Here is a 26137-nt window from a genome sequence, read left to right on the forward strand (position 1 = left end):
CCTCATCTTTGTTAACTTCTACAGCCTTTACACTGTGAATTATCCTCCTACATGGTACAGTGGATAGAGCATTGAGACTAGAGTCAGGGTGACCTGAGTTCAAATGTAGCCCTGTGTGACCTTGGACAAATCACTTAATCTCTGTTTGCCTCAGCTTCCTTATCTGTAAAGTGGGGATAATAATAGCAGCTACCTCCCAAGACTGTTATGAGGATCAGGTGAGATAATAATTTTAAAGCATTTAGCATAGTACCTGGCCCATAGTAAGTTCTATATAAACATTAGCTATTAGCTATTATTACTTCCTTTGATACTTTCTCCCTAGGTTTCCATGTCACTACTCTGTCTTGACTCTCGCCCTTCCTGTCTGATTATTTCTTCTCAGTCTCCTTTGCTGGATCTTCATCCTGGTCACAACTGGTAATGGTGGGTGTCCCCTAGGACTCTGACCTGGGCCTTCTTCCGTTCTCCCTATAGACTATTTTGCTTCTTGTGTTCTTGTAATCTCTCAATTCGATTATCATCTCTATGCTGATGATTCTCAGATCTACTTATCTAGCCTTAAATTTTCCCCTAACCTCCAGACTAGCATCTCCAGCTGTCTATTGGACATCTCAGACTGGATGCCTTATAGACATCTTAAATTCAACAACATGTCTTAAATTCCACTCATCTTTACCCTGAAAACTTCACCCCCTTATAAACTTCTCTATTATTATTATCCTCCCAGCCTCACAATCTCAGGGTCATCCTCAACTCCTCACTCCCTCTTACCCCCTACTTATACTACTTTCAATCTTTTGCTAAGTTCCCTCAATTTTACCTTCATAAGATTTCTTACGTATGCCCCCTTTCCTCCTCTGACGTTGGCACCACCCAGGAGTCCTCATCACAAAGCTGGATTATTGCAATAGCCTGCTGGTTGTTCTTCTTGCCTTAATGCTCTCCCTACTCCAGTCTATCCGTAGTCAGCTGTCAAATTAAGCTTTCTAAAGCTTGGATCTGATCATGTCACCCCCTAGTCAATAAACCCCAGTGGCTCCCTATCACCTTCAGTACCAAATATAAAATTGTTTGGCATTCAAAGCCCTTGACCACCTGGATCCCTCCCACCATTCCAGGGTTCATTCACCTTACTCACCCCTATATACTTTGGAATCCAGTGACACAAGCTTCCTTGCTTTTTTTCTAAAACAAGATACTCCCTCTCTAGATTCCGTGAATTTTCAATGACCCAGAATTTTCTCCTCCCTCATTTCTCTCCCTGACTTTCCTGGCTTCAAATCTCAACTAAAATCCTACATTTTGTACAAAGCCTTTCCTGCTCTCTCCTAATGCTAGAAATTTCCCTCTGAAAATATCTCTAATTTATCTTGTATCTGTCTAGTTTGTCCATAGTAGTGGTGTATAGTATGGTCTCAGACACTTACCAGCTGTGTGACCCTGGGCAAGTCACTTTACCTTGTTTGCCTCAGTTTCATCATCTATAAAATGAGCTGGAGAAGAAAGTGGCAAATCATTCTAGTACCTTTGCCAAGAGAATCCCAAATGAGGTCACAAAGAGTCAGACATGATTGAAAAACAACTGAACAACAACATATAACGATCTCCCCCATTTGACTGTGAGCTTCCTGAGAGCAGGGAATGTCTTTTGCCTTTCTTTGTACCTTAGTACTTAGCACAGTGCCTGGTATATAATGAGTGTTTAATAAATGTTTATTGTCTGACTGACCAAAGAGGAAAAGGCAAGGCCCAGGACAAGTAAAGGAAAGGTGGGATTCCTTGATAATAGAAGAGCTTCTTTCTTGGCTGCCTGGCTGTGTTTACCCTTCCCTTCTCACATTCTCTTTCTCTCAGATGCCATCTTGGTCAATAAGTAAACTCACTGCCCAGGAAATTCTTTCCTTTTAATCATGGCATTCTCTTCTCACCAAAATTTTGAGCTAGAGAGGACCTCAGATATCATCTGGTGCCACCTCCTCATTTTAAATAGGAAAAAACAGAGGCTGACACCAAGAAAGGACTTGTCCTAGGTTACACTGGAAGCTAGTAGCAGAGTTCAGAGTAGAATCCAGACTTTCTGACTCCTAGTCCAGGGCACTTCCTAACACAACTCACTTGTCACATCCTTGGCAGGATGGGCCTGTCCAGTCAGAACAAATGAATGACCATTCACTTCACATCTAGGAAGGGCTGATACAGTTTGCAGAGCTGTGAGAGGACAGATGAAGAACTGCCTAAATGAACTGTCCTGAGCTCCTAAATATTCTTTCTGACCTCTAAGGACACTTGGGCTGATTTTGGAGACCACACCTCCAAGGTGCAACCTGGCTGCATTCTCATATGGGAAGGATAGATGGGTTGGTATTCCTAATCACATTTTATTTCTTATGGCTTAGGTTCTTATGGTTCCTAAGGCAATTCTTTTTTATTGTTGTTGGGGGAAGGGAGGGGAAGGGGAAGGAGGGCAGGGACAGTATGGTTAAGTGATTTGCCCAGAGTCACAGAGCCAGTGTCTGAAGCTGGATTTGAACTCAAGTCCTCTTCACTCCAGGGCCATGTTATGGTGATTTTAAAGGGAGCTCAGATAAACGGTAAATTTTCACTTAAATGTCTTTCCTTTGCCAAGATTTTAATAGGGAGTCCACAGATGCTTTGGGGCTTGAGCCAGCTCAAGGCAAGGAGCAATGAATGACAGGTGACTCAAACAAGAAATGGGAAGTATGCCTAGAGCAAAGAGATTAAGCAGAAACCATGACAGCAAGTGAAGCGAGGATCTAATGGGGAGAAACACAAGAAGGGGGAAATACTCTAAGACCTGGAATAAATTCTTCAGTGAGCTGACCACGACAAAGAAAGTTGAGGGGATTGGTACTCTTTTAAGAAATCCTATGTATTCTTTCTCTCTGATCACTTAGGAAATAGCTGACCATTCTGTAGATAGAGCCCTGGTGCTTAAATCAGGATGTCTTGAGTTTAAATCTGGCTTCCAATACTTACCATTAGATTCTAAGCTCCTTGAGGACAGGGACTTTGACTTTTGACTCCTTTTTTGCATACCCAGTGCTTAGCACAGTGCCTGATACATAATAGGCACTTATTAAAGGTTTACTGATTGATTAGAAGCTGTGTGATCCTGGGCAAATCACTTAACCTCTGTTTGCCTCAGTTTCCTCAACTGTAAAATGGGGATAATAATAACTCCTACCTCCCAGGGTTGTTGTGAGTCTCAGATGAGATAGCATTTGTTTAAAAAACACAACAACTGCTTAAGGTAGCTGGCACAGAGTAGATGCTATATAAATGCTTAAAATGCTCCCTTCTTTCCGAATTCCTATCATGCCCTAGGGGAAAAATCTCCTCCTCTGCATTTGCACTCCATTAAATGAGTGCTCCAGAAAAACACTGGAAATTAAGAATCAGAAATTGGACTTGCCCAATGAATCCTCACACAGTGGGTACTCTGCCTATAGGAAGCCAAACTGCCTCAGACCAGCAGAAACATTTAAGTTCTGGAATTACTGTCACAGACTGAGCACTAACCCAGTTTTCATCAAGAGTGGAAAAATGCCAGGAAGAACATCTCACTAGTTCCCCCAGAGAGTGACTGGGAGGGGGAACTGAGACTCTGGGATTTTTCAACCTGTCTCACAATAAGGTGGCAAGGTTTTGTTATTGTGCATTCGGTTTAGTCACGTCCACCTTTTGTGATGTCATTTGGTACTTTCTTGGCAAAGATACTAGAGTGGTTTGCCATTTCCTTTTCCAGCTCATTTTACAGATGAGGAATTGGGGCAGACAGAGTTAAGTGAGCTGCCCAGGCTCACCCAGCTAGTAAGCATCTGAGGTTGGATTTGACCTCACAAAGATGAGTCTTCCTTACTCCAGGTACAGCACCCTATCTACTGCACCATCTAGCTGCCCAAGGTGGCAAAGAGGAGGCTTATTGGCTGCTCTATAGAGGATCATGTGGACTAGTGCGATGCTGAGTTAAAGAATGCTCTTTTCTTTACTTATTTCTAACATTCTGACTAAAATTCTACATGACATATTCTCAGGTGAATCAAATAACATCTACAGCCAGTCTCTGATGGGACAAAAGGGATCAATTTTCCTGTTAGGATGGGGGCTGAGCCAAGATCTGATTGGGTAATCTATACATATAAACCTTATATCATTGTAATAAATAATTACAATACCTCTAACTGAATACCTCTAATTTGTCCTGTCTATGGCTTGTATGTATGTGGTTGTTTAAATGTTGTCTCCCCCATTATACTGTGAGCTTCTTGAGATCAGAGACTGTGCTTTTGTCTTTCTTTGTACCCATTTAATGTATTGCCTGGCACATAGCAGGTTCTTAATAAATTCTTGTTGATTGACTTGCCTTGTGTTGGCTCCCCGAGAACATAGGAGGTAACATATTACAGTGGAAAGAACTGAGGCTCTGGCATCAGAAGCCCTGACTTCAAATACCCCTCTTGGATGCCTACTATCTATATGACCTTGGGCAAATCCCTCGGCTTCCCTGGGCCTCAATTTCCTTACCTATAAAATAAGGAGGTTGGCCTACATGGCCTCTGAGGTAGATTTCTGATCCTATATCCCTTCTAGACATATGCTCCATGATTCTTCCCTCCACCTCATCTCACAGGTGCTGTGACTCACCTGCTGTAGACATTGGCTACCCAGTCCATTATCACATAAAGTTGCTCAAAGCCCTGAGCCGCCTGCAAGAGCTCCTGGAGCCGGGAAGACACAGCTCTATGGAAAGCATCCATGTAGGTTTTCCACACAGGGAAGCCCTCTGGGTAGCAGGGTTGCACCTCCCGCCAGATCTTCACAAGGTCCTGCTTGACCACCCTGCCAAGGTCTGAGAGGAGGCTGGCCAGGCTAGGATCACTCATGCTCTGGCCCACTTTTCCCACCTCATCCAAGGCACTCTTCTTTACTGCTTCCTCCCACAGTTTCCTCCACTTCCGTGGGGCTCTCAGGAAGTCACTGTCAGGCGGGTCCCCTGGATGGAACTGTTCCTCCTTCTCAATCAGCTGAGCCATGCACAGCAGAGCATCTGAGTCTACCCTGGGCTGGCTCAGAGTCTCTTGCACAATGGTCCTCATCTCGTCCGCCATCACATCATAATGAACACAAATGTCCATGGCCTGGCAAGCATAGGCAGTCACGTCATCCTTGAACCTCCCTGAGTGCTGGTCCTCCAAGAGTCTGGCCTCCCACTGGCAGAGCTGGGAAAATGCTTTCAGCAGCTGCCTTTCAGCAATGAGATCAGACACTGGCTTTTCTGCCAAAAGAGAATAACAGTAAGTACCTGGGGGCAGGGAACACAGCCCTGGCCTGGAAGCCTGGGAGACAAACTCTACAGCTGACTTACTTCCTGGCAAAGTAACTTTCCCTTTGAGGGCCTCCACTGTAAAATAGAGATAATAATTCCTGCCCTATTTCATGAATTTGTTGTGAGGATCAAAGCAATTTGGAAAAAAAGCATTTGCCAAGGACCTGTTTTGTAGGGAAAAAAAACCCTCTATTCTATTGTGTCTGACTCTTAAGACCCCTTCTTCAACTCATTTTACAGATGAAGAAACAGAGGCAAATAGGATTAAGTGACTTGCCCAGGGTCCCATAGCTAGTAAGTGTCTGAGGCTGAATTTGAACTAGCAAAGATGAATCTCCCTGATTTCAGACCTGGCACTCCATGCCAGGAGGGAGGAACCTGTGGCCTCGAGGCCATGTGTGGCCAACTAGGTCCCCAAGTACAGTCTTTTGACTGAATTCAAACTTCACAGAATAAATCCTTTTATTAAAAGGAATGTGTTCTTTGAAGTGTAGAGTCAGTCAAAAAACCACACTTGAGGACCTAGAGAGCCACAGATTTCCCCAGCCCTGCTCTTTGCACTATGAGGCCACCTAGTACCCCAAACAAAACCAAGATAGGTAATAGATCAGAAGCATATTATAAACTGTAGGGTCTTTTGTAAATTGTAGAGTTCTTTGTCAATAGTACGTTTTAAGCTATAAAGTTCAATTCAATTAAGAGCTTTGTAAGCTTCAAGGTGTTATATAAAAGTTAATTCATTAGAATATAAGTTCCTTGAGGGCAGGAACTGTCTTTTTCTTATCTGTATTCCCAGTACTTAGCATAGTACCTGGCACATGGTAACTATTAATACACATTAAATAAATTAAAGCTATTATTATTTAGTAAATATTCACCATGTTCAGGCATGATATTAGCGCAGAAGCTGCAAAGATACGTAACAAAGTTGCTACCCTCAAGAAAAGTTACTGGGAAGGTTACAACATTTATACAGATGAATATAACACAAGGTAGACAGCAGCAGGAACCAAGGAGAGCAAGAGTTCTAGGAAAATCTGGGAAGAGGGGGAGGAAGCACTTTCAGCTAGAGGGAATCAGGAAGCCCTGCACAGAAACTGTGGTACCTGAGATACATGTAGAGATGATGGCTGACCAGCCTGAAGTCAAAGAAGCAAAAAAAAAACAAATGACATTAAGTTTTGGGGAAAGCTAATAGTTTGGCTAAAGCTGAGAGTATGTGAAGGAAGGAGGACAGAAATAAGGCACAAGGCTGGAGCCCAGTTGTGGTGAGCCTTGAATGCCAGGCTAAGGAAGTTAGCTGATCCTATAAGCAATAGGGATCCTCTAAAGGTTTTTTGAGAAGAGACATGGCCTGCCTCATGAAACCTGCACGTTGGGAAGATGGATTACAGAGGTGAGAAACTGGAGGCAGGGAGGTCATTAGGGGTCTTTGAGAACAGTCCAAGAAAAAGGCAATGCAGGTGATGGGGAAATGAAAACACTTGGTAAACTGAGGACTACACAGGAAGGATTGCTCTGCTCACTGGTTGCTGTTCTCCTTACCTTCCTCCTCCTCCATTTTGATCTCTGCAGGTTCTTCAGAGGACTCCTGAGATCCCCTTAATAGCCTTGGAAGTCGGTTGGTCGTGTCTTCCTCAGTTTTTATGAAAGACCTAAAGAAGCGTGAGCTCCTTTGACGAAAGCTACTCTCCTCTGCTACTTGGCCCTCAGTGCTGCTTTCCCTCTTGCTCAGCCTTAGAAAAGTCCTCTTGAAGTTGGTCAGTCCCTGACCGCTGTCATCCTCCTTTCCAGGGCAAGAGTTTGTGGAGTTGACACTAAGCTTCCTATGCCCTTGGCCCTGGGTTGGAGAACAAGGCTTGCTGGGAGCTCTTTCTCTCTCTTGCTGAGGGTCCTTTGTTCTTTCTGGCAGGGTCTTGCTGAAGGGATCTGAGGAGAAAGGGAAGAGAGCCCTACTGCAACTCAACAACCAGAGAGCAGGATTCTGGATCCCCAACTGGATCATAGGCTTTGGAGCTTGAAACAACTTGAAAGATTATTTTCTTTCAGCTATAATCAATAAAAAAAAATACCACTGGTGACTCTGGGGACATTAGCCTGTCATGGAGTTCACAGGATCAGAGAGAACCAGAAGGGACTTTAGGGACTATTGAGTCCAACTCTCTTATTTTGCAGAGGAGAGAACAGAAATTAAATCATAAAATACCTTGCAAACTGGATGTAGAGTGTTTTGTAAATGGTAAAGTACTTTATAAAGCATGCTTTAGAAGTACTTTTATAAACTATAAAATGCTGTGCAAATACATAATGTATCACTATTATAACTTGTCAGTTCTAAAAGCCTTGGTCAAAGATTTCAGAAAAACCTGGAAAGACTTATATGAACTGATGCTGAATGAAGTGAGCAGAACCAGGAAAACATTGTACACAGCAGTAGCAACATTGTGCGATGATCAGCTTTAATAGACTTACCTCTTCTCAGCAATGCAAGGATCTAAGACAGTTCCAAAAGACACATAATGGAAAATGCTACTCACATCCAGAGAAAGCAATATGGAGTCTGAATACAGATCAAAGCACACTATTTTCTCTCACTCTTTTTTCTTTCTCATCATTTTTCCCTTTTGTTCTAATTCTTCTTTCATAACATGACTGTGGAAATATGTTTAATATGATTGTACATATATAACCTATATTAGGTTGCTTGCTGTCTTGGGGAAGGGGGAAGGGAGAGAGAAAAAATTTGGAACTCAAAATCTTATAAAAGTGAATGTCGAAAACTATCTTTACATGTAATTGGAAAAAATAAAATACTATTAAGGAGGGAGGGGGAGCCTTGGTCAGGTCAAACCCAATTGCTTGCCTCACCTGCTTCAGAATCCTCTTCCTCCAGTGTCTCTGGTTCATGGGATAACTGCTGTCTCATCTCAGGTTCACTAGGTGGCTTCTGAAACCTGTCTTTCTCTTTCTCCTCCACCTTTTGGAAGGAGCTGAGGAGGGACAGTGAACTCCTTGGGATCAGCCTCTTCTCTCCCACGTGGTCCCCAGATTCTACATCCCTCTTGCTCTTCAGAGAGAGCCTCTTCTTGAAACTTCCCAGCAGTAGATGACCATCCTTTCCTTTCCTGCGACTCAAGTTGGAAGACTTATCAGTCTCCTGCCCATAGCTCTGGATCAGGGAGTCCATGCCAGGGGAATGCTTCTGCTCCTCCTGCTGGTCCCCCATGCTGAACAGAGGTGTTCTAGGAGCCTGAAAAGAGTCTGGGTGAAAAAGAAGAGGCCAGTGAATCCTGGTCTTTAGGGAGCCCAGGAGACACCCATTCATTCCTTCCCAATTAACCCAGTCATGGTTAGTAACTCAGCCTCTTCTCAATTATTTGGGTGTCATAGGATACTAGCATTTAGGGAGCCAATCCACAGACACTCTCACCCTGAGGATTTCTTTCCTAAAGAGTACTGCCTCCAGAGAAGCAGATTGTAAGCTCCTTAAAGGAAGGCCCATTTTGGTTTTCTTCTTTAGATCTCCATCACTTAATAAGTTTGCTTAATAAGTTTATTTCCTTATTAAGCATTTGTTATCAAATTTCTCAGACATCACATTTTAAAAAAGTTATTGACAGAGAGTATACAGAGAAGGGGCGACAAAGACAGTTTAAAACCACTGGGAACCATCTCCTGTAAGAATAGTTGAAGCAGCTCAGGCCCAGAGAGGAGCAGGGATCAGTAAAGTTATACAGCAAGTTATTGGAAGGAAGAGTCAGGACTGGCAGGCAGGCCTCCTGGCTCCCAGGGCAGCATTCTTTTGTTGTCACCCTCACACAGGAACCCAGAGGAAGGAGAAGAAAGACTACCTCTCCCCCCATCTGGTTTCTCCATTCCTGAAGTCATCTCCTTCTATCTATGCCCCCAATAAACAGCTGCCCCCCAGGGAGGCAGGACACACAAGTGGGTCTTCTGCCCCTCAGACGCTAGGATACCTCCTCTGCTCATCCCATAACAGGCCAAGGTTTCAGATGGACATGAGACAAGGACAAAATTTCAGGGAGAAAAGGATTGGGGAAGACATAGGCAATTTTTGGTCTTCTTAGGAAGAAATCATGGTATGTCCTCTCCCTGCTTCCTCTTGCCACGAGTTTTGGGGTCGATGGGCAGAATCCTTCTCTCAGAGACGCTGGGTTTTAAGGTTCTGCAGAGGGCTTCAGCCTGGGATGAAGGGTGACTTCAAGTTCCAGGCTGGGTGACTGGTGGGTGCTATGGGTGATGGGCTGGACTGGGAAAGGGACAGGGACTTCAAGGGGCTTTAGGGACTCCCATGCTTACCGAGAGGAGCAAAGAAGGGTTGTCCCAGGCTGAGGAGGGAGAGCAGCCATCAGTCGATAAGTAGACTACCAGGAAGGTTTCTTGTATAGGGCAGCCCAACATAAAGGGGTGGCTTATCTGAATTGGGCATGAGGGAAGGAAAAAGGGAAGGAGGGGAGAGCAGAGATGTTATGTCTATATTTAACATCAACGGGGACCAGCCCCTGCTTAGACATTTGGGGACAGAGAAGCCAGAGGCAAGGGAAAATACATTCTTTCTCTTAGTTCTCAGCACCTGGGCAGCCCAAAAAATGAGGAGTTACAACCCTGGTCCAGGGACTAGGACTCCAACTTAGCAGGTGAGAGATGGGTCCATCTACATTCCATCCCTGGGGACTCAAAGTGTTGGGAATCCAAACCCTACCTGCAGCCAATTTGAGTCTCTATTTTCCTATTCATATGACATTGGACAAATCACTTCACCTCTTTTGGTCTCAGTTTCTCCATGTGTAAAATGAGGAAATTGAATTAGATCTGGGGTTCTTAAGCTATTTTGTGCCACGGACCTCTTTGGCAGTCTGGCGGAGCCTTTGGACGCCTTCTCAAAATATCATTTTTAAAATGCACAAAATAAAATACATAGGATTACAAAGAAAACCAATTATATTGAAATACATTTTTCCAAAATATTATAAGCAAGCAAGCAACAAGTTCGCAACCACAGATAAAGAATCTCTGGATTAGATGAGAAAGTCTTTTTCAAGTCTGAAAATCATTTTCCTTCCTTCCTTCCTTCCTTCCTTCCTTCCTTCCTTCCTTCCTTCCTTCCTTCCTTCCTTCCTTCCTTCCTTCCTTTCTTCCTTCCTTCCTTCCTTCCTCCCTCCCTCTTCTTTTCTTTTCTTACTCTCTTCCTTCCTGCCTGCCTTTTCCAATCCCATTTGACTAGCTCTGTTTCTGACCTGGGCCCTACCTCCCATGTGCTTAGTGCAGTCCCCTGACTTAACCCACTACCACTTAGAACTCCTGAGCCCAGGAGATCTGCCAGACTCAGTTTCCCACCTAGCAGGGATTAGTTATGTACCACCATGTCTGCCTGAAAGAGTATGTTTTAAGTTCCCTTTTAGTACTGGCATTATATATTCTATAACATGGGAGAAACAGGAAGGACACACTCAGTGACTTCTATAGCCTTTGGGACTTTCTGGGCAGTGAGATAAGAGGAAACCATCTAGGCTCAGCCCTCCTGAACCCCACAGTCTAGAGGGGAGAGAAAAGGAGCAAATTCAGACTCAAGGGTACTCTGGGGAACAGGTCTGGGCTTTCCAAAAAGGAACTCACAGCCTGACCAAGAAAAGGACTATTTAAGGTTAGAATCTAGAAGCCTAGGGTCTCCTAGTTCTTGACCTTAGCCTGGGGGAGGGGAGACTGGGAAGTCTTTTTCTAGGAGCCATAGTACCACTGAAGTCTCCTTTCTGACTAGATAGGAGGGGAAGAAGGGAAAGATGCGGGCAGGAACTCCAGTGTATCATTCTTGTTCTCCCAGTGGTTTCCTGCCCTTCTTGTAACTGATATCGTCTCCATGGTTTAACAATACCATGCATAGTCATGGCTTGGGTCAACAAAGCTTCGGGAAATTGGCCAAGTTACCCAGACTCCTCCTGCCTCTTCCTGCCTTAAGCCAACAAGTAGTCCTCAAACCTAAGGCAATGGACTGGAGTTAGAGGAGCTAAGTTCAAATTCCTTCTGTGCTACTTATTACCTTGGCAAATAACTCTGTCTCTCTGGGCTTTCATTTTCTTATCTATAAAATGAGGGGTTTGGACCTATGTAGCTATATTGAGCTATAACAATAGCTAACTTTATACTCTGTGGCAGGCACCATGCTGAGTGCTTTCCAAAGATTATCCCGTTTGTATCACCTACTTCACAACAATTCTGGGAGGTAGGTGCTGTTATAATCTCCACTTTACAGATGATGAAACTGAGGTAAACAGCTTAACTACCTTACCCTTCCAACTAGTTTCAGAAGTCATATTTGAACTCAGGTCTTCCTGACTCGAGGTTTGAAGTTTTATCTACTACACCACAATATGTAACACTCTTTCCAGTACTAAATGCTATGAACCTAAGAATTAGAAGGGGCTTATAGATTGTCTAGTGCAGGGATACTTAGCAGTTTTTGTGTCGTGCAACCCTTTGGTAGTCCACTTAAGCTAACGGACCCTTTCTCAGAGGACCCCTCTAGTCCTTTTAAATAAATGAAGGTAATATTAAATTTCAAGTACAGGTTAGTAAAAATGAAAATGCAATTTTTTTCCCCTATCTAAGCTCACAGACCCCCTGAAACCTATCCATAGACCACACAGGTATTCATGGACCCCAGATTAAGATATAGGTATAGGGAAACCCTTTCATTTTGCATTTGAGAAACCTGCTACCCAGACAGACAAGTGATTTGCCCAAGTCCAGCTTGACAACCTCTCCCGTTTAGATCTGGCTGGATCTTCTCTTACTTGGAACAAGTTCCCAGCCACTGTCCTTCCTAGCACCCCTCCCTACCTCCGCAAGGAAGACTTAGAATGGGGAGGAATCTGGCTCCGCTCATACATATCCTTCTTCTTCCTCTTTCCTTCTCTGGTCCTCTGTTAACATTTCAAAGATAAGAAACCCACAGGTTCGTAGTAGCAAGCAAATATCGGTGTCCAAAGAGGAGAGAGTCCCAGCTAAAAAGCTTCTCCAGGAGTACAAGTTTCCCTGACCACATGTGGTCCCTATATGTGTGTTACCTCCTACATATGTCCTACATTACCCATATACATTTTCTCTCCCAACCCAGAGGTATGGAAATCTGGGGCAGAATGTACTCCTGTGGGTATGGGGGAAATTTTCCTTTTCATTTCTTTTGCTATACTATTTAATTTTTGTGTGTCCTCTGGTTGGTCTGGCAAGGAATCATGGGAAGGGGGAGCTCATAAGCCATAGTTTCAAGTGGATGCTGAACCCCCCAAAGCCTGGCTTGAGCTTGGGCTAGCTCTCAAGAGACCTATAGCTTAATGAGGCCTGAGTAATGACAGTAAGCCATGTTTACATAATATTTTAAAAAGTGCTTTCTTCACTCTGACCCTGTAACGTACGTAGTACAAACATTCCTATCATTTTACAAATAAGGAATCTGAGGATCAGAGAGGAGGACACATTTGCCCAAGGTAACTGAGTATCAGAGGCCAAGCCCAGAACCAGATTCTCTGCCTCCTAACCTGGGGTTTTTCCCTTTATTTATATTACTTATATTAACTGCTTATCTGAAGCTTGTCACATGAAATCCAGAATTTCAAAGCCAGAAGGGACCTTAATGGGCATCTAGTCTAACCCATCCCACACAAGGAATCCCTCTATAACAGCCTCCACAAATCATCGTCCAGCTGCTGCTTGAAGACCTCTGGTTTTGGGAAACTCATGACCTTCCAAGTGAGTCCATTATACTTTTGGACATCTGTAATTATTTCCTTACATTAAGCTAAAATTTACAACCCTTTTGATTCTCCCCACTCCACTCCCCTGCTTCTTCCCCTACTATTACTTCTTAAAAGCCAACCTGAATAAATTGCATCCTTCTTCCACATAGCATACCTTCATAAGAACCAAAGATCATAGCTTTTCAGTAGGAAAGGATATTAGAAGTCTTGAATCGCCTCTTTATTTTACAGATGAGAAAACCGAGGCCCAGAGATGTTCAATGACTCTCTCAAGGTCATATAGCTAGTAAGCATCTACTATGCCCCTACATCTTCTCCTCTCCAGACTTAACATTCTTTGATCCTGTCATCATACAACCTGATATCCAGTGCCCATCCTATTCTGGTCACCCTTCTCTAGACATACTCTAACTTATCGAAGTCTTTCCTAAATGATGGTTCTCAGAACTCAACACAATGTTCCAGATGTGACCTGACCAAGGCAGAGGACAAGGGAATATCAACGTCCTCCATTTGGACACTATGCTTCTTAATGCAGTCCGGGTATTAGGTTAGCTTTCTTGGTTACCTTGCCTGGGTTACTACTATTGCTCAGTCACTCAGTTACGTCTGACTCATTGTGATTTGGTGCCCCATACTGTCCGTGGGGTTTTCTTGGCAAAGATACTGGAGTGGTTTGCCATTTCCTTCTCTAGTGGATTAAGGCAAAAAGAGGTTAAGTGACTTGCCCAGGGTCACAAAGCTAATAAGTATCCAAAGGCAGATTTTGAACTCAGGTCTTCCTGACTCTAGGCCTGGCACTATATCGACTGCATCATCTAGTTGCCCCTGGGTTACTATTAACCCATGGATTGTGAATGCAACAGAAGAGCTAAAACAACAATAACACATGTCTATCCTTTGGTGATCGTCAGCCCTTCATGGGATCTTACAGACTGTGTAGAACCTGGAAAAGTCATAGGATAATAAGATTTAGAATTAGAAAGAGTCTTAGAGATTGTCTAGCCCAAATACTTCATTTTACAAAGGAGTGAAGTGAGACCCAGAGAGGGGAAAGAAGTCTGTTATCTAAGGTTATAAGGGCAGCTAGGTGACACAATGGACAGCGTGCTAGGCCTGGAATTAGGAAGACCTGATTTTAAATCTGGCCTCAGATACTTATTAGCTGTGTGACCCTAGGAAAGTCACTTAACCTCTGTTTGCCTTAGTTTCTTCATCTGTAAAATGACCTGGAAATTGTAAAATGGCCAGTATCTTTGCCAAGAAAACCCTAAAGAGGGTCACAAAAAATCAGATGCAACTAACAGATCAAAAATTCCAAGATTATACAGGGAATAAATCACAGATCCAGGATTCAAATATGAGTCTTCTGACCCTAAATCCATTGATCTTCCCCCATACCTCATAGTCTCTCTGATCCACACATCCTCTTGCCTCTGCAAAAACAGGAGAATTTGTCCAAATTTAAGGACACCCCCACTCCTACCTGATAACACTCAAGGCCAGTTCAAATGACCAACTCCAGGCCGATGACCTGGATTCCTCCCCAACTGGAAGCAATCTTTCTGACTTCTATACTCCTCTTACCATGTTCTGCTTTTTATTTTGTGATAAGGCAAATATTTGTTAAGCTTCTAGTCTGTACATAGTCCTGTTTGGTGCTAGTTTAGATAAGCCATCATCTCTTCACTCATGGAGCTCAGAGTCTAGTGGAGTGGGGAGGGGACAGGAAATTAGCCAGGCACCTGCACAGCTAGCTGTACTACACTGTGGCAAAGTAGACTGAGGACTGTTTTTGGAGTCAGTAAGACCTGGGTTCAGATCCTGCCTGTAACAAAAGCTATACAACAGCAAGCAAGTCACTGAATGTCCCTGACCCTCAGTTTTGTCATCTAATAATAATAGTAATAATACCTATAGTATCTACCTTGTAAGGGCTATGGAACTTGAATAATAATAATACTAATAGCCAACATTTATAGGGCATCACCTCACTCTAAGTGAGTACCTGAATAAGCCTTAGGAGAAAAAGGCCAAGGTCTCCCATTGCATCCTGGGCTATCTCCAGTCATCCTGATGAATATCTGGTCACTGGATCCAGATGGCTCTGGAGGAGAGGTGAGGCTGGTGACCTTGCACAGACTTCCCTCACTCAAAACAAAGTCAAGTGCAAGTCAAGTCATCATTTCTCTGATGTCATGGTCTTCTTAGAAAACAAACAATGAACACACACAACAACAGTGCCTACTATGTGCCAGGGCATGTGCTAAACACTTCTCATTTGATCTTCACAACAACCCTGTGAGGTAGGATCTATTATTATCTTCATTTAACAGATGAAGAAACTGAGGCAAACAAGAGGAGAACTGGCTAGCCCAGAGTCACGTAGCTAATAAGTGTCTGAGTCTGGATTTGAACTCAGATCTTCCTGATTGCAGACTCCCCTTCACCACTTCACTGTCCCACACAAGAAGGGACTTCACACTTAATAAACAATGCTTAAGCAAACTTTTTAAGTACTTCATAAATGTCAGTTATTGAACAATCATTTGATAAATGCAGTTTCAAAATAAAGTGTTTTGTGAGGTCCATGTATATATCTTATTTACTCTGTTAAATTGAGTTCCTTAAAGACAGAAGCTAGGTATCATTTACCCAAACCCTCATTTGATAGAGGAGGAAACTGAGGCCCAGAGAATGGAAGGATCTTGGCTGAGGTCACAAAGCAAGACAGTAGCAGAGACAGGACTGGAATCCAGGGCTTCTGGATTCTTTTACTCCACAAATCCATTACTCCACAAATCAAGGAAGAAAAAAGAAATTCCTTCCAGCTTCTTATTCCTTTGGGCCTAGAGGAAGATAAGAGGGAGGAAAGGAGAGAGTGAAGAGGGGGAAAAAAAACATGGCAGGAGCGGGGAGGGAAGACAAAAGATAGAAAGAGGAGGAAAGAGAAGAAGTCTTTCTGATATCTTCGGGAAGTCTAACCTTCTCTGACCTTCCTGAATTCCTGGATTTCCATTTGGCCCCAATTCCTGGAAGAAGGCAGGGAAACCCAGGATTCCTGTCCAGGTCTCATTTCCCATCATCTTCCTTTCCCCAGGCCTCTGGCCTCAACTTCCTCCCACCCTCCAACCAAAGAGCCTGCTTCCTTCCTTCTCACACTTTTCTCCTCTCCTCTCACCTTACCCCTACCCCCCTGTTTTTCCCTTTCTGTTCACCTTCTTTTCTCAAGTTCAGGGTATGATTCAGATTTCATTCAATTCTCTCCTTGTTGTTGTTGTATTTGTCCTTCGCTCTCATCAAGATGATGACACGACTTGCAGTTGACTTTGATTTGAGTGAGGTAGGGCTGTGCAAAATCACCAGCCTCACTTTCTTTTCCTGAGCCATCTGGGTCCAATGGCCTGGTATTCATCAGAATGATTGGCCCAGGATGCAAGGGGAGACCTTAGCTGTTTTAGGCTAAGGTCTTATCACATTCTCACTTTGAGTGAGATACGCCCACTCAATGAATAGGCTTCTTTAAGTTACTCGAGGGATGACCCCTTTAAAAAAAAAATCAAACTGGGGGGAGGTGTGAAGTAAACACTCAAGAAATATGATAAATTGAATAAATTAAGGTGTATAAGATTCAGAAACAACTGAACACAATAGCAATTCTCTCCTAGCTTTTGGTAGGAAGAGAAGGGGGGAGAGAGGGACCAGGGGACACCCCTGGGGCTGTTGAGTGACTAGTCCCTAAAGACCTTCTTAGTTGATCCAGCCCTGTCTTTTCAACATATCAAAGCTGTTATTCCTTAACTCTATAGGATCATTGCCTTTGTTTTACAGAAGGAGAACCTGAGGCCCAGAGAATGGAAAGGGTCACCTAAGGTGACAGACTCAGTGCCAGAGACAGGATTAGAACACATGCAGACTGGAGGCTTTGTGCCTCTCCCTCTGGGCTTCCTCTTTTCATTGGATCACCTTGCTCTTTGCTGGGGTCTTGTCTGTCTTCCATCTCCTTTTTGACTTCTTCTCCCTTCTTTCTCCTACTTTCTCCTTGTATGATGATGTAGAGGAAAGAGCTTACAGGGCAGCTAGGTGGTTCAGTGGATAGAGCACTGACCCTGGAGTCAGGAAGACCCAAGTTCAAATCTGACCTCAGGTGCTTATTGGCTGTGTAACTATGGGCAAGCCACTTAACCTCAATGCCTCCAAAAAAAGGGGGAGTGGGGAAGAGCCTGGAGTCTGGGACCTGAGTCTTTGTCCTAACCCAGTAACTCCCTTCCTCACTGTGTGATCTTGAACAAGTCCTTTTTCATAATGGGTAACATTTATTTTGCACTTTTTTCTTTTTAAAACAAAAAGCAAGAAGTATGAAATGGAGACTCAGGGCTTCATGTAGAATTCTTTTTTGTGTTTTTCTCTGTGCATGGAAATGATCTCTTTTTAGGTATTTAAGTTAGAAAAATTAAAATAAGTTTAAAAAATTAAGGATAATAAGCCAGTCAAAAGCTTATTAGGAAAAAATAAAAGAATAAAAATAATAATAAAATATAATAATATATTGATGTAATATACAAGTATATTATATATTATATGTAATGTATAATAATACAATAAAATATAATAATAATATAATAAAAATAATAATAAATAAAAAAATAAAATAAGGCAGTCCTTCTTTCTGGGCCCCATGTTCCTCCTCTGTAAAATAAGGAAGTTGGAACAGATCAGGGGGACTTAATCTTTTTTGTGACATGGACCACTTTGCAGTTTGATGAAGCATATGGTCCTCTTTTCAAGATAATACTTATAAATGTATACAGTAAAATATATAGAAAACCAATTATATTTAAATAAAAATATCAAAATATTTTATTTTATTTTTTTAAAAAGCAAGATTATAGACCACAGTTAAGAATCCTTAATCATCCTGATCACTAGATGGTCTCTAAGATCCTTCCAGCTAGCAATTCTCTGTTCTCTCCCTTTCCACCCTAATAAGCACTGATACAGCTTTGATATTTTATGTCCAGTATTGTCTCCTAAAATCTCTTCCAGCTCTAGTGTCTTTTGAGTCCCTTTACCATTCCCGAAACCCCCACTCTCCCCTGCATACGGGCTGGTCAGGGCTGCTCAGATCCTCTCAGATCCACCCTACCTTGAGTAAGGAAAAAGTTGTTCCTGGCAAAGGCTCCTTCCTGTCTCAGGACATGGCTGAGACTGAACTTACTGCACTGTGACCAGGAGAGGAGAGATCAGATCAGGAGGTGTTATCACCTTTAGACTCACCAGGAGCCAAAGACCAACAAGCACTTCTTGAGATAAGAAGGGAGAATCCTAGATCTGAGCTGGAAGGATCATATGATCATGGCAATTAGAGCTGGAAATGGTCTTAGCTCATAGACTGGAAGAGCTACTCAGCACTTGAGAGACCATTTAGTTTAGGGGCTCCCAATCCAGATTTCAGGTGAGGGTAGGTGTCAGAGACAACAAGAAACTTGACAGGGGGATACAGGAAATATAAACAAACATAAGACCATATATGTATATGTATATATAAAATATATGCACCAAATTTGAAATTTTATTCCATTTTCCAAAAGTAACAGTTAAGTGAAAAAATTTGGAATGGACAGAAAACAATGAGGGGGAAATGAAGAGTCACCATGGAAAAGGGAGGTAGTATTACAGGGCATCTGAAAGATATGAAAGAGATGGTTGAAGGAAAATTCTTACTGACCAAGACCCAAATGAATGAAGTTTGGATATAAAATCCTGTAATAACTTGATCCCTGTAATAACTTGAAACTCTAAATCGATTCCCCATCACTGAAATTACAAAACTCTTGGTATATCCAGAGAGAATCATGCCCCATGTCCTACAAAATGTCCTCAAGGCTTTAATTCCATTGAAAACAACTTAGCTCTATGAATCAGAATCCTCAGTCCTGTTCTCATTCAAAAAGAAAGCAAGAAACAAAATGGAGCCTGGACACGATTTACTAGATCTTTTTCAATAGCCACAGAGAGAGTAAGTGACAGCTAACATTTATATAGCACTGAAAGTTTTGGTTGATGAGTTTTCTATGCATGAGGGAAACTGAGGCTGCAGGAATTTAAATGATTTGCCCAAGGTCATATAACAAGAAAGTGTCTGAGGCAAGATTTGAACTCAGGTCTTCCTAATTTCAAGTCAAGCACTCTATCCACTGCATCATCTAGATAGTTGAGAATACGTGAGAACCTTGAGTCTCATTTAACTATTCTGATAAATATTTAACAACATTATGATTATATTGTTATATTATATTATTATATAATGTGATTATATTACTATGATACTCCCCAAAATGTTATGGGCCAAAGTTTTCTTCATGAAAAATTAATCTATTTTATTTCTTATATGCTTATGTATAGCAATTTCTAGCATTTCTTTGTTTTCATTATTGAATAGGAAGTATGTGAAGTTTTCTTGAAAGCCAGCGGGTATGGGACCAAAAAAGGTTAGGAACTCCTAATTTAGGATTATTTTTCCAGAGGAAGGTAACTGAGATACAGAGAAAGAACACAGCTGATTACTTCAACAACTGCCTTAGCCCCACCATGTGTTCAACTGTGGGCTAGCTCAAATGTAGGGAGATAGGAAGATGGAAGCCTGAACTCTTGTCCTCAGTCCATGCTTGGTCTGAGACACAAGACATACACAGGAAACAGTGTAGTGGAAATGGCGAAATGTTTAAAAAATACTTGCAGGAGTAGAGAAGGAAGTTCAGAAGGAGATACACACAAGCATGAGTTTTATGACGTGATAAATTTAAAATGTGCTTTAGAAAACCTCATGTAACAGAAGTTCAAAGTTTCATAGATAATCCTCTTTTGTTCTTTGTATGTTGAAATATTCATGCTTCAGAAGTTCATATTTTAAAAAATATATATATTTTTTAAAGAAATACCACTGGATTTAGAGTCCGAGGACATGGGTTTGAATTGTGGACATACCACTTGCTGTCACCTGTGTAACCTCAAGTAAGTCACTTAATATTTTGAGTCAGTTTCCTCACCTATAAAATAAAGAGATTGGACTATGTGATAGGAATAATATATCTAAATACTCTTCCCTACTCCACCCACCCCAATCCCACTCCCTTATTTCCTCTGCAAGTTGGACTAATTTCTCTTTAAAAGATATTGAAACCATCTTCAAAAATTAATTAGCTCAGAATGTCTAAAGGCTTGGGCCATTGGCATCACTGTACTGAGTACAATGCGTCCACAAAGAGCTCCAGCCTCTCTCTCTGATGCTTGGCTGGCAGACCCTCATGGATAACAGAACAAAGGAGAGCATCAATCAGTTGAATCCACTCCTGGTATCCTTGTTAAATATCTTTCCCTTGCTGTAGCTAAATAACTCTCTTTTCATTAACTGTTGAATAATTTACAAGTGTCTCATTTAGTTTCATCGTCAAACCTAAATTAACAGGAAATTGAACTGAGTTAGATCTAGCTCAAAACCTACTAGATAACCTCAGGTCCCCTCCAGGTCTAAATCTATGATCCTATGATTAGACAGCCTTTGAAGTCTATATTTCTAATAAGAGAAAAGAACAGCACTGTGGACCATCGAGTTTTCAGCCGTGGGGTTCAAATAGTCAGAGCTACCAAAATTCTGGGGCAAGAGAGAGAGCCCTGAGAGACTGGAATAATCAGAGGTGTGTTCATGGGGAAAAATGCAAATCAATAGGGATCTAAAAGGGAATTAAGAATTGAAGGGAGAGTGAGGAAAGATCTTCCCAGTTCAGATAATAGTATAAAAGCTCAGATTTGAAAGAAATCACAAAGGTGGCCCAATACTTAATATAATATACTTGAGCAAAAATCCTTCCATAAAGTCTAGGTGGGTCATTCTGCTTTGAGATTTCTCTTTTTCCTTACGAGGAGAATAAATCTATATCACTTCAATTTACTCCTAGTTTTCTCCTCTATGGCCAAGCAGAACAAGTCTAACTCTTCTACTAGTAGGGTAGCTAGGTGATACGATGGATGGAACACAGGATTTGTGGTCTGGAGGACTTTACTTCAAACCCTACATCAGTCACTTACATGTTGTTCCGACTCCAGGCAAGTCATTTAATCTTTATCTTAATTTCATCATCTGTAAAATAGTCATAATAATAGAACTGTGGCAGGGGCAGCTAGGTGGTACAGTTGATGAAGCACTGGGCTAGGAATCAGGAAGACTTATCTTCATGAGTTCAAATCTGGCCTCAGACACTTAATAGCTGTGTGATCCTGGGCAAGTCACTTAGCCCTGTTTGCCTCGATTTCCTCGTCTGTAAAATGAAGTGGAGAAGGGAATGGCAAACCATTTCAGTATCTTTGCCAAGCAAATCCCAAAAAGGGATCACAAAGAGTTGGACGTAACTGAAACGACTGAACAACTTTATGTGGTTATTGTATCAAATGAGGTGCGATATGTAAAGTGCTTTGCAAACATAATGATATTGTTATTACTACATGATAGCTGTTCAAACACTTGAAGAAAACCATCATACTCCTCTAAATCTTTCACTTACCCAAGATAAATATCCCTTGTTCCTTCAACGGATTTTTTCATTCTTTTTAAAAAAAATTCCATTTTCTTTTATTTTCAGGTCTACATTCTTTGCCTCCCACTTCCTCCTTCTCCTTGCATTGAGAAAGTAAGAAAAATAAAACCCCTTGTTACAAACGTGTGTAATCAAGCAAAACAAATTCCCACGCTGGCCTTAGTCCAAAGAAAATAGTCAATTGGTTGCCCATGGCATGGTCTTCAATCTCTTTGCCTTTCTGTCCCTCTTTTGGACATATTCTAATGTCTTTCCTAAAGTGTGAAGTCCACGACTAAATACAAAACTCCAAAGAAAGAGAAGGCAAAAGAGCTCTCAGCTCCCTTTTCTGTACATCATGTTCCTCTTAATGCCACCAGCCTAAGAATCGGCTGGATTTTTTGCTGCCCTTTCAAATCATTAATTCATGTTGAGTTAACTAAGAGCCCTAGATTTTTTTTCTCAAAATAAATTTTATTGGCATCTATTTTTTTATCACCGTCATTTCTGGATATATTACCCCCACCTGTCACTCTCCCTCCATCTAGAATAATACACCACTGTTCCCTTCTAATAAGGAAAAATAATTAAGTAGAAAGAAGTAGGGACCCAATCTGACAGGGTATGCCCAATTCTACCCCTATATCTCTGCCCTCTCTGCTTCAAAGAGGCCAGTTTCTGTTTCATTTATTAGCTATACTCCATGATAATTATTTTTCAGTTAACTCAAAGTTCCTTTTGGTGCTACTTTTACTTACATTGTTGTGGTTGTGTATATGTGGATTATACCATATTTTTCTTCTGAATCTGCTTATTTCACTCTAAATCAATTCTCCTTTTTTCAAACAGTTTCCTCATCATATCACCTCTACCTCATGATCCAGCAGCTGATTTTGGGAGGACTCATTTGTAAATATTTGAATTTGTTCTTATCAGATTGAATTTCATTAGGTTAAATACTTGTTCTTACCTGATGAGATTCTTTTTGGATCCTGAATCTAAGTGGCATAGTGGATAGAGCACTGGATCTGGAGTCAGGAAGATCTGAGTTCATAATTCAGCCTTGGACACTTATTAGCTATGTAACCCTGGGCAAGTCACTTAACTGCTGATGGCCTCAGTTTCCTCAACTGTAAAATGGAAATGTTATCTCCCAGAAAATCAAAGGAGACACTTAGCATAGTGTCTGGAACATAGTAGGTGCTCAATAAAGGCTTATTTCTTTTCTTTTCTCCCTCTCAACTTCATATCTTCTGTTAATCTCTTAAGTATGGTATATGATCTTTATGCCTACAACCAAATTATTAGTAAAAGTGATAAGCAACTTGAGAGTCATAGAATCCTCTAATGGAAGCCCCCTGTTGATATTGACATAACAACACTCTAAGGGTCCAATCCTTTGATCATCCCTAAATCCAGCAAAAATAAAGGGTAGAATGCTGGAATGAGCCTTTAGTATATAAGGGACAGGGAGACTATTCTGGATGGAACAGAGTATTAAAGGGGGAGGAAGGATGGGATTGGGGATGGATCAGACTGGACAGAAAGATTAGAGCCATGATATGGAGAGCCATAAATGCTGGGGATTTGATCCTATGAAATGGAGAGTCTGTATACTTATTTTGTTCCTGACAGTTCTCAGTTACCCAGTCTGTGAATTATCTGTTATTGAAGGGATCTTAGAGATCACTTAGTCCCCATCATTTTGCAGAGGAGAAAGCAGAGGTCAAACATGGGGAGAGAACCTGCCTCAGGTCACACATTGAGTTAGTGGCATAGCTGGAATTGGAACTCAAGTCTCTTAATTCTCAGGTCCAGATTCTTTCTACCCTATTGTAGAAACTGATAGTGGATTTGGGGGCCAACAAGTCTGGAGAAGCAGCATGTTTTGGTAGAAAGAATACTGGTCTTGGAGGCAAAAAGTTCTGGTCACCAGTTGTGAGACCCCCAGTAAAATACTTGTCTACTTGATCCCCAGCTTCCTTAGGTCAAGTTAAGTCAAGTCAAAAAGTATTTCTTAAGCATCTACTATGTACCAGGCACTGTGTTAGAAAGAAAAGCAAAAGTCAATTGCATTGAAGGTGCTCACAATCTATCAGGGGAGATAACGGTGAACAGGATAAAATGAAATTAATTTAGAGGGACATCATTAGCATTAAAATGGCAAAGGGGACCAGAAAAGGCTTCTTGCAGATGGTGGAATCACAGGGTATGTGGAGGGGGGAAAGGTGTAAGAAGACTAGAAAGGCCAAGTTATGAAAAGCTTTGAAAACCAAGATTTTACATTTGATTCTGGAGGTAATAGGGAACCACTGGAGTTTATGGAATAGAGGGGTGATATGGTTAGACTTGAACTGTAGGAGAATCATTTTGATAGCTGAGTGGAGGATGGGCTGGAAGGAGAAGAGACTTGAGTCAGGGAAACCAATCAACAGGTCACTGCAATAGGCTAGGCATGAAGTAGTCATCTGTAAAATGGGAATAATATTTCCACAGTGTTATTACAGTTGGTATGAGAAAATAAGTTTATAAACATTAGAATAGCATAAAAATATGAGGTGGTATTTTTTCTTAGCAGCACCTGTATTTTCTTTTTTTTAAGTTTATTTTTTTTTATAATATTTCCCCCTAATTACATGTAAAAATTTTTTAAATTCATTGTTTTTTTTTAAGTTTTGAGTTCTATATTCTATCCCTCCTTACCTCTCCTCCTCTCACTTTGAAATGGTAAGCAATCTAATATGTTATACATATACAATCATATAAAGCATTTCTATCTTGTTCATTTATGGAAGAAAATTTGGAAGGAAGGAAGGAAGAAGCAAAGAAAGAAAGAGGGAAAACTAAAGAAAGTGAAAACAGTATGTTTTGGTCTGTATTCAGACTTTATCAATTCTTTCTCTGGAGGTGGATAGCATATTTCATCAGATTCCTTTGGGATTATTTTGGATTATTGTATTGCTTTGAATAACTAAGGCATTCACAGCTGATCATTGTATAATATTGCTGTTAGTGTGTACAACCTTCTCTTGTTTCTGCTTACTTTACTCTGTATCAGTTCATGTAAGTTTTTCTAGCTTTTTCTGAAACCATCCTGCTCATCATTTCTTATAGAACAATAGTATTCCATTACATTCATATACCACAACTTAATCAGCCATTCCCCACTCGATGGGCATCCCCTCAATTTCCAGTTCTTTGCTGTCACAAAAAGAGTTGCTACAAATTTTTGTTCATATAAGTCCTTTTCCTTTTTCTTTGATCTCTTTGGGATATAGACCTAGTAGTGGTATTGCTGGATCAAAGGATATGCAGAGTTTCATAGCCCTTTGGACATAGTTCCAAATTGTTCTCCAGAATGTTTGTATTAGCTCACAAACCCACCAACCATGCGTTAGTTTCCCAGTTTTACCCCATCTCCTCCAACATTTATCATTTTCCTTTTCTGCCATATTAGCCAATCTGATAAATTCCTATATTTTCAAAGAAACCTTTCCACTCTAAATCCTATGATCCCATTAATCCCACATTCTGTGTTCTTTTGTGACCTTCCTTTCTCTCAGAGGCCATAGTCCTGCACTAATACTTTTATTTTTGGCAGAAGAGTGAAGACTAGACTATGTCCCATGTCCTTTGTCTCAGAACAGTGAGGGAACTTGTAACTGGACTCATTGTTCAAAAGCCTTTGAAGGGTGAGAAATTACTGATCCTGCCCTTCCCCTATACCTGGGTAGCTAGGTAACTAGAAGGCCAAAATAGCCAGGCCCAGGTCCAGCCCTGGCAGCTGATCTGATTAATAATGATAAATGCTTTCTATTGATGTACTAAATATATTTCTAAGGGATAGGGCTGCTAATAGAAGGGTAGAGAAGGCCATCAGTCTAACCTTGGGATTATCAGTGTCCTGGACCTTGTTCCAAATCCACAAAGTTGTTAACTCAGGAACAATGGAAAGTCCCTAGCACTTCAGTGAAAGCCTTAGCCCTTTTTGATATGCTATAAATATTTTTATACATGTGGGTCCTTTTGCCTTTTTTATGATCTCTTTGGGATACAGATCTAGAAGTGGTATTGCTGGGTCAAAGGATATGCACAATTTTATCTATGGTAACTTTTAGCAGGATGTAGTCTCCTTCCTTATCTTTTTTTAAGTAGATATATTTTTGGTTTTGCTTTGTTTGAGATCAGGATTGTTACCCTTGCTTTTTTTTTTTATTTCAGCTGAAGCATAATATATTCTTCTCTAGCCTTCTACCTTTACACTTCATGTGTCCCTCTGCTTCAAATGTGTTTCTTGTAAACAACATATTGTAGGATTATGGTTCTTAATCTACTCTGCTATCTGCTTCCATTTTATGGGAGAGTTCATCCCATTCACATTCACAGTTATGATTACTATCTGTGTCTTCCTCTCTATCTTATTTTCCCTTTTTATGCTT

The 26137-nt window shown here is 41.4% G+C and overlaps 1 protein-coding gene across 16 annotated transcripts in view; it reads right to left on the reverse strand.

Moving 5' to 3' along the window:
• The window catches only part of EXOC3L4 (exocyst complex component 3 like 4), an 82556-nt gene that overhangs the window by 43235 nt on the left and 13184 nt on the right, over positions 1-26137 (reverse strand). For 12 of the 16 annotated variants that reach the window (XR_011971865.1, XR_011971862.1, XR_011971863.1 and 9 more), the window contains exons 2-4: positions 8219-8611; positions 6896-7279; positions 4669-5299 (exon numbers count right to left, since the gene is read on the reverse strand). Coding sequence is in view for 12 of the 16 variants with exons in the window: in XM_072630150.1 (XP_072486251.1) it covers positions 4669-5299; positions 6896-7279; positions 8219-8576 (1373 nt within the window). In the remaining 4 variants the exon portion in view is untranslated. Of the gene's footprint in view, positions 1-4668; positions 5300-6895; positions 7280-8218; positions 8612-9670; positions 9788-21686; positions 21799-22668; positions 24434-26137 lie in introns of those variants that run through there. The other 4 variants (XM_072630146.1, XM_072630147.1, XM_072630149.1 and 1 more) reach the window with 4 other exon arrangements.

Source organism: Notamacropus eugenii, chromosome 1, assembly GCF_028372415.1.
Source record: "Notamacropus eugenii isolate mMacEug1 chromosome 1, mMacEug1.pri_v2, whole genome shotgun sequence".
Classification (NCBI taxonomy): Eukaryota; Metazoa; Chordata; class Mammalia; order Diprotodontia; family Macropodidae; genus Notamacropus; species Notamacropus eugenii.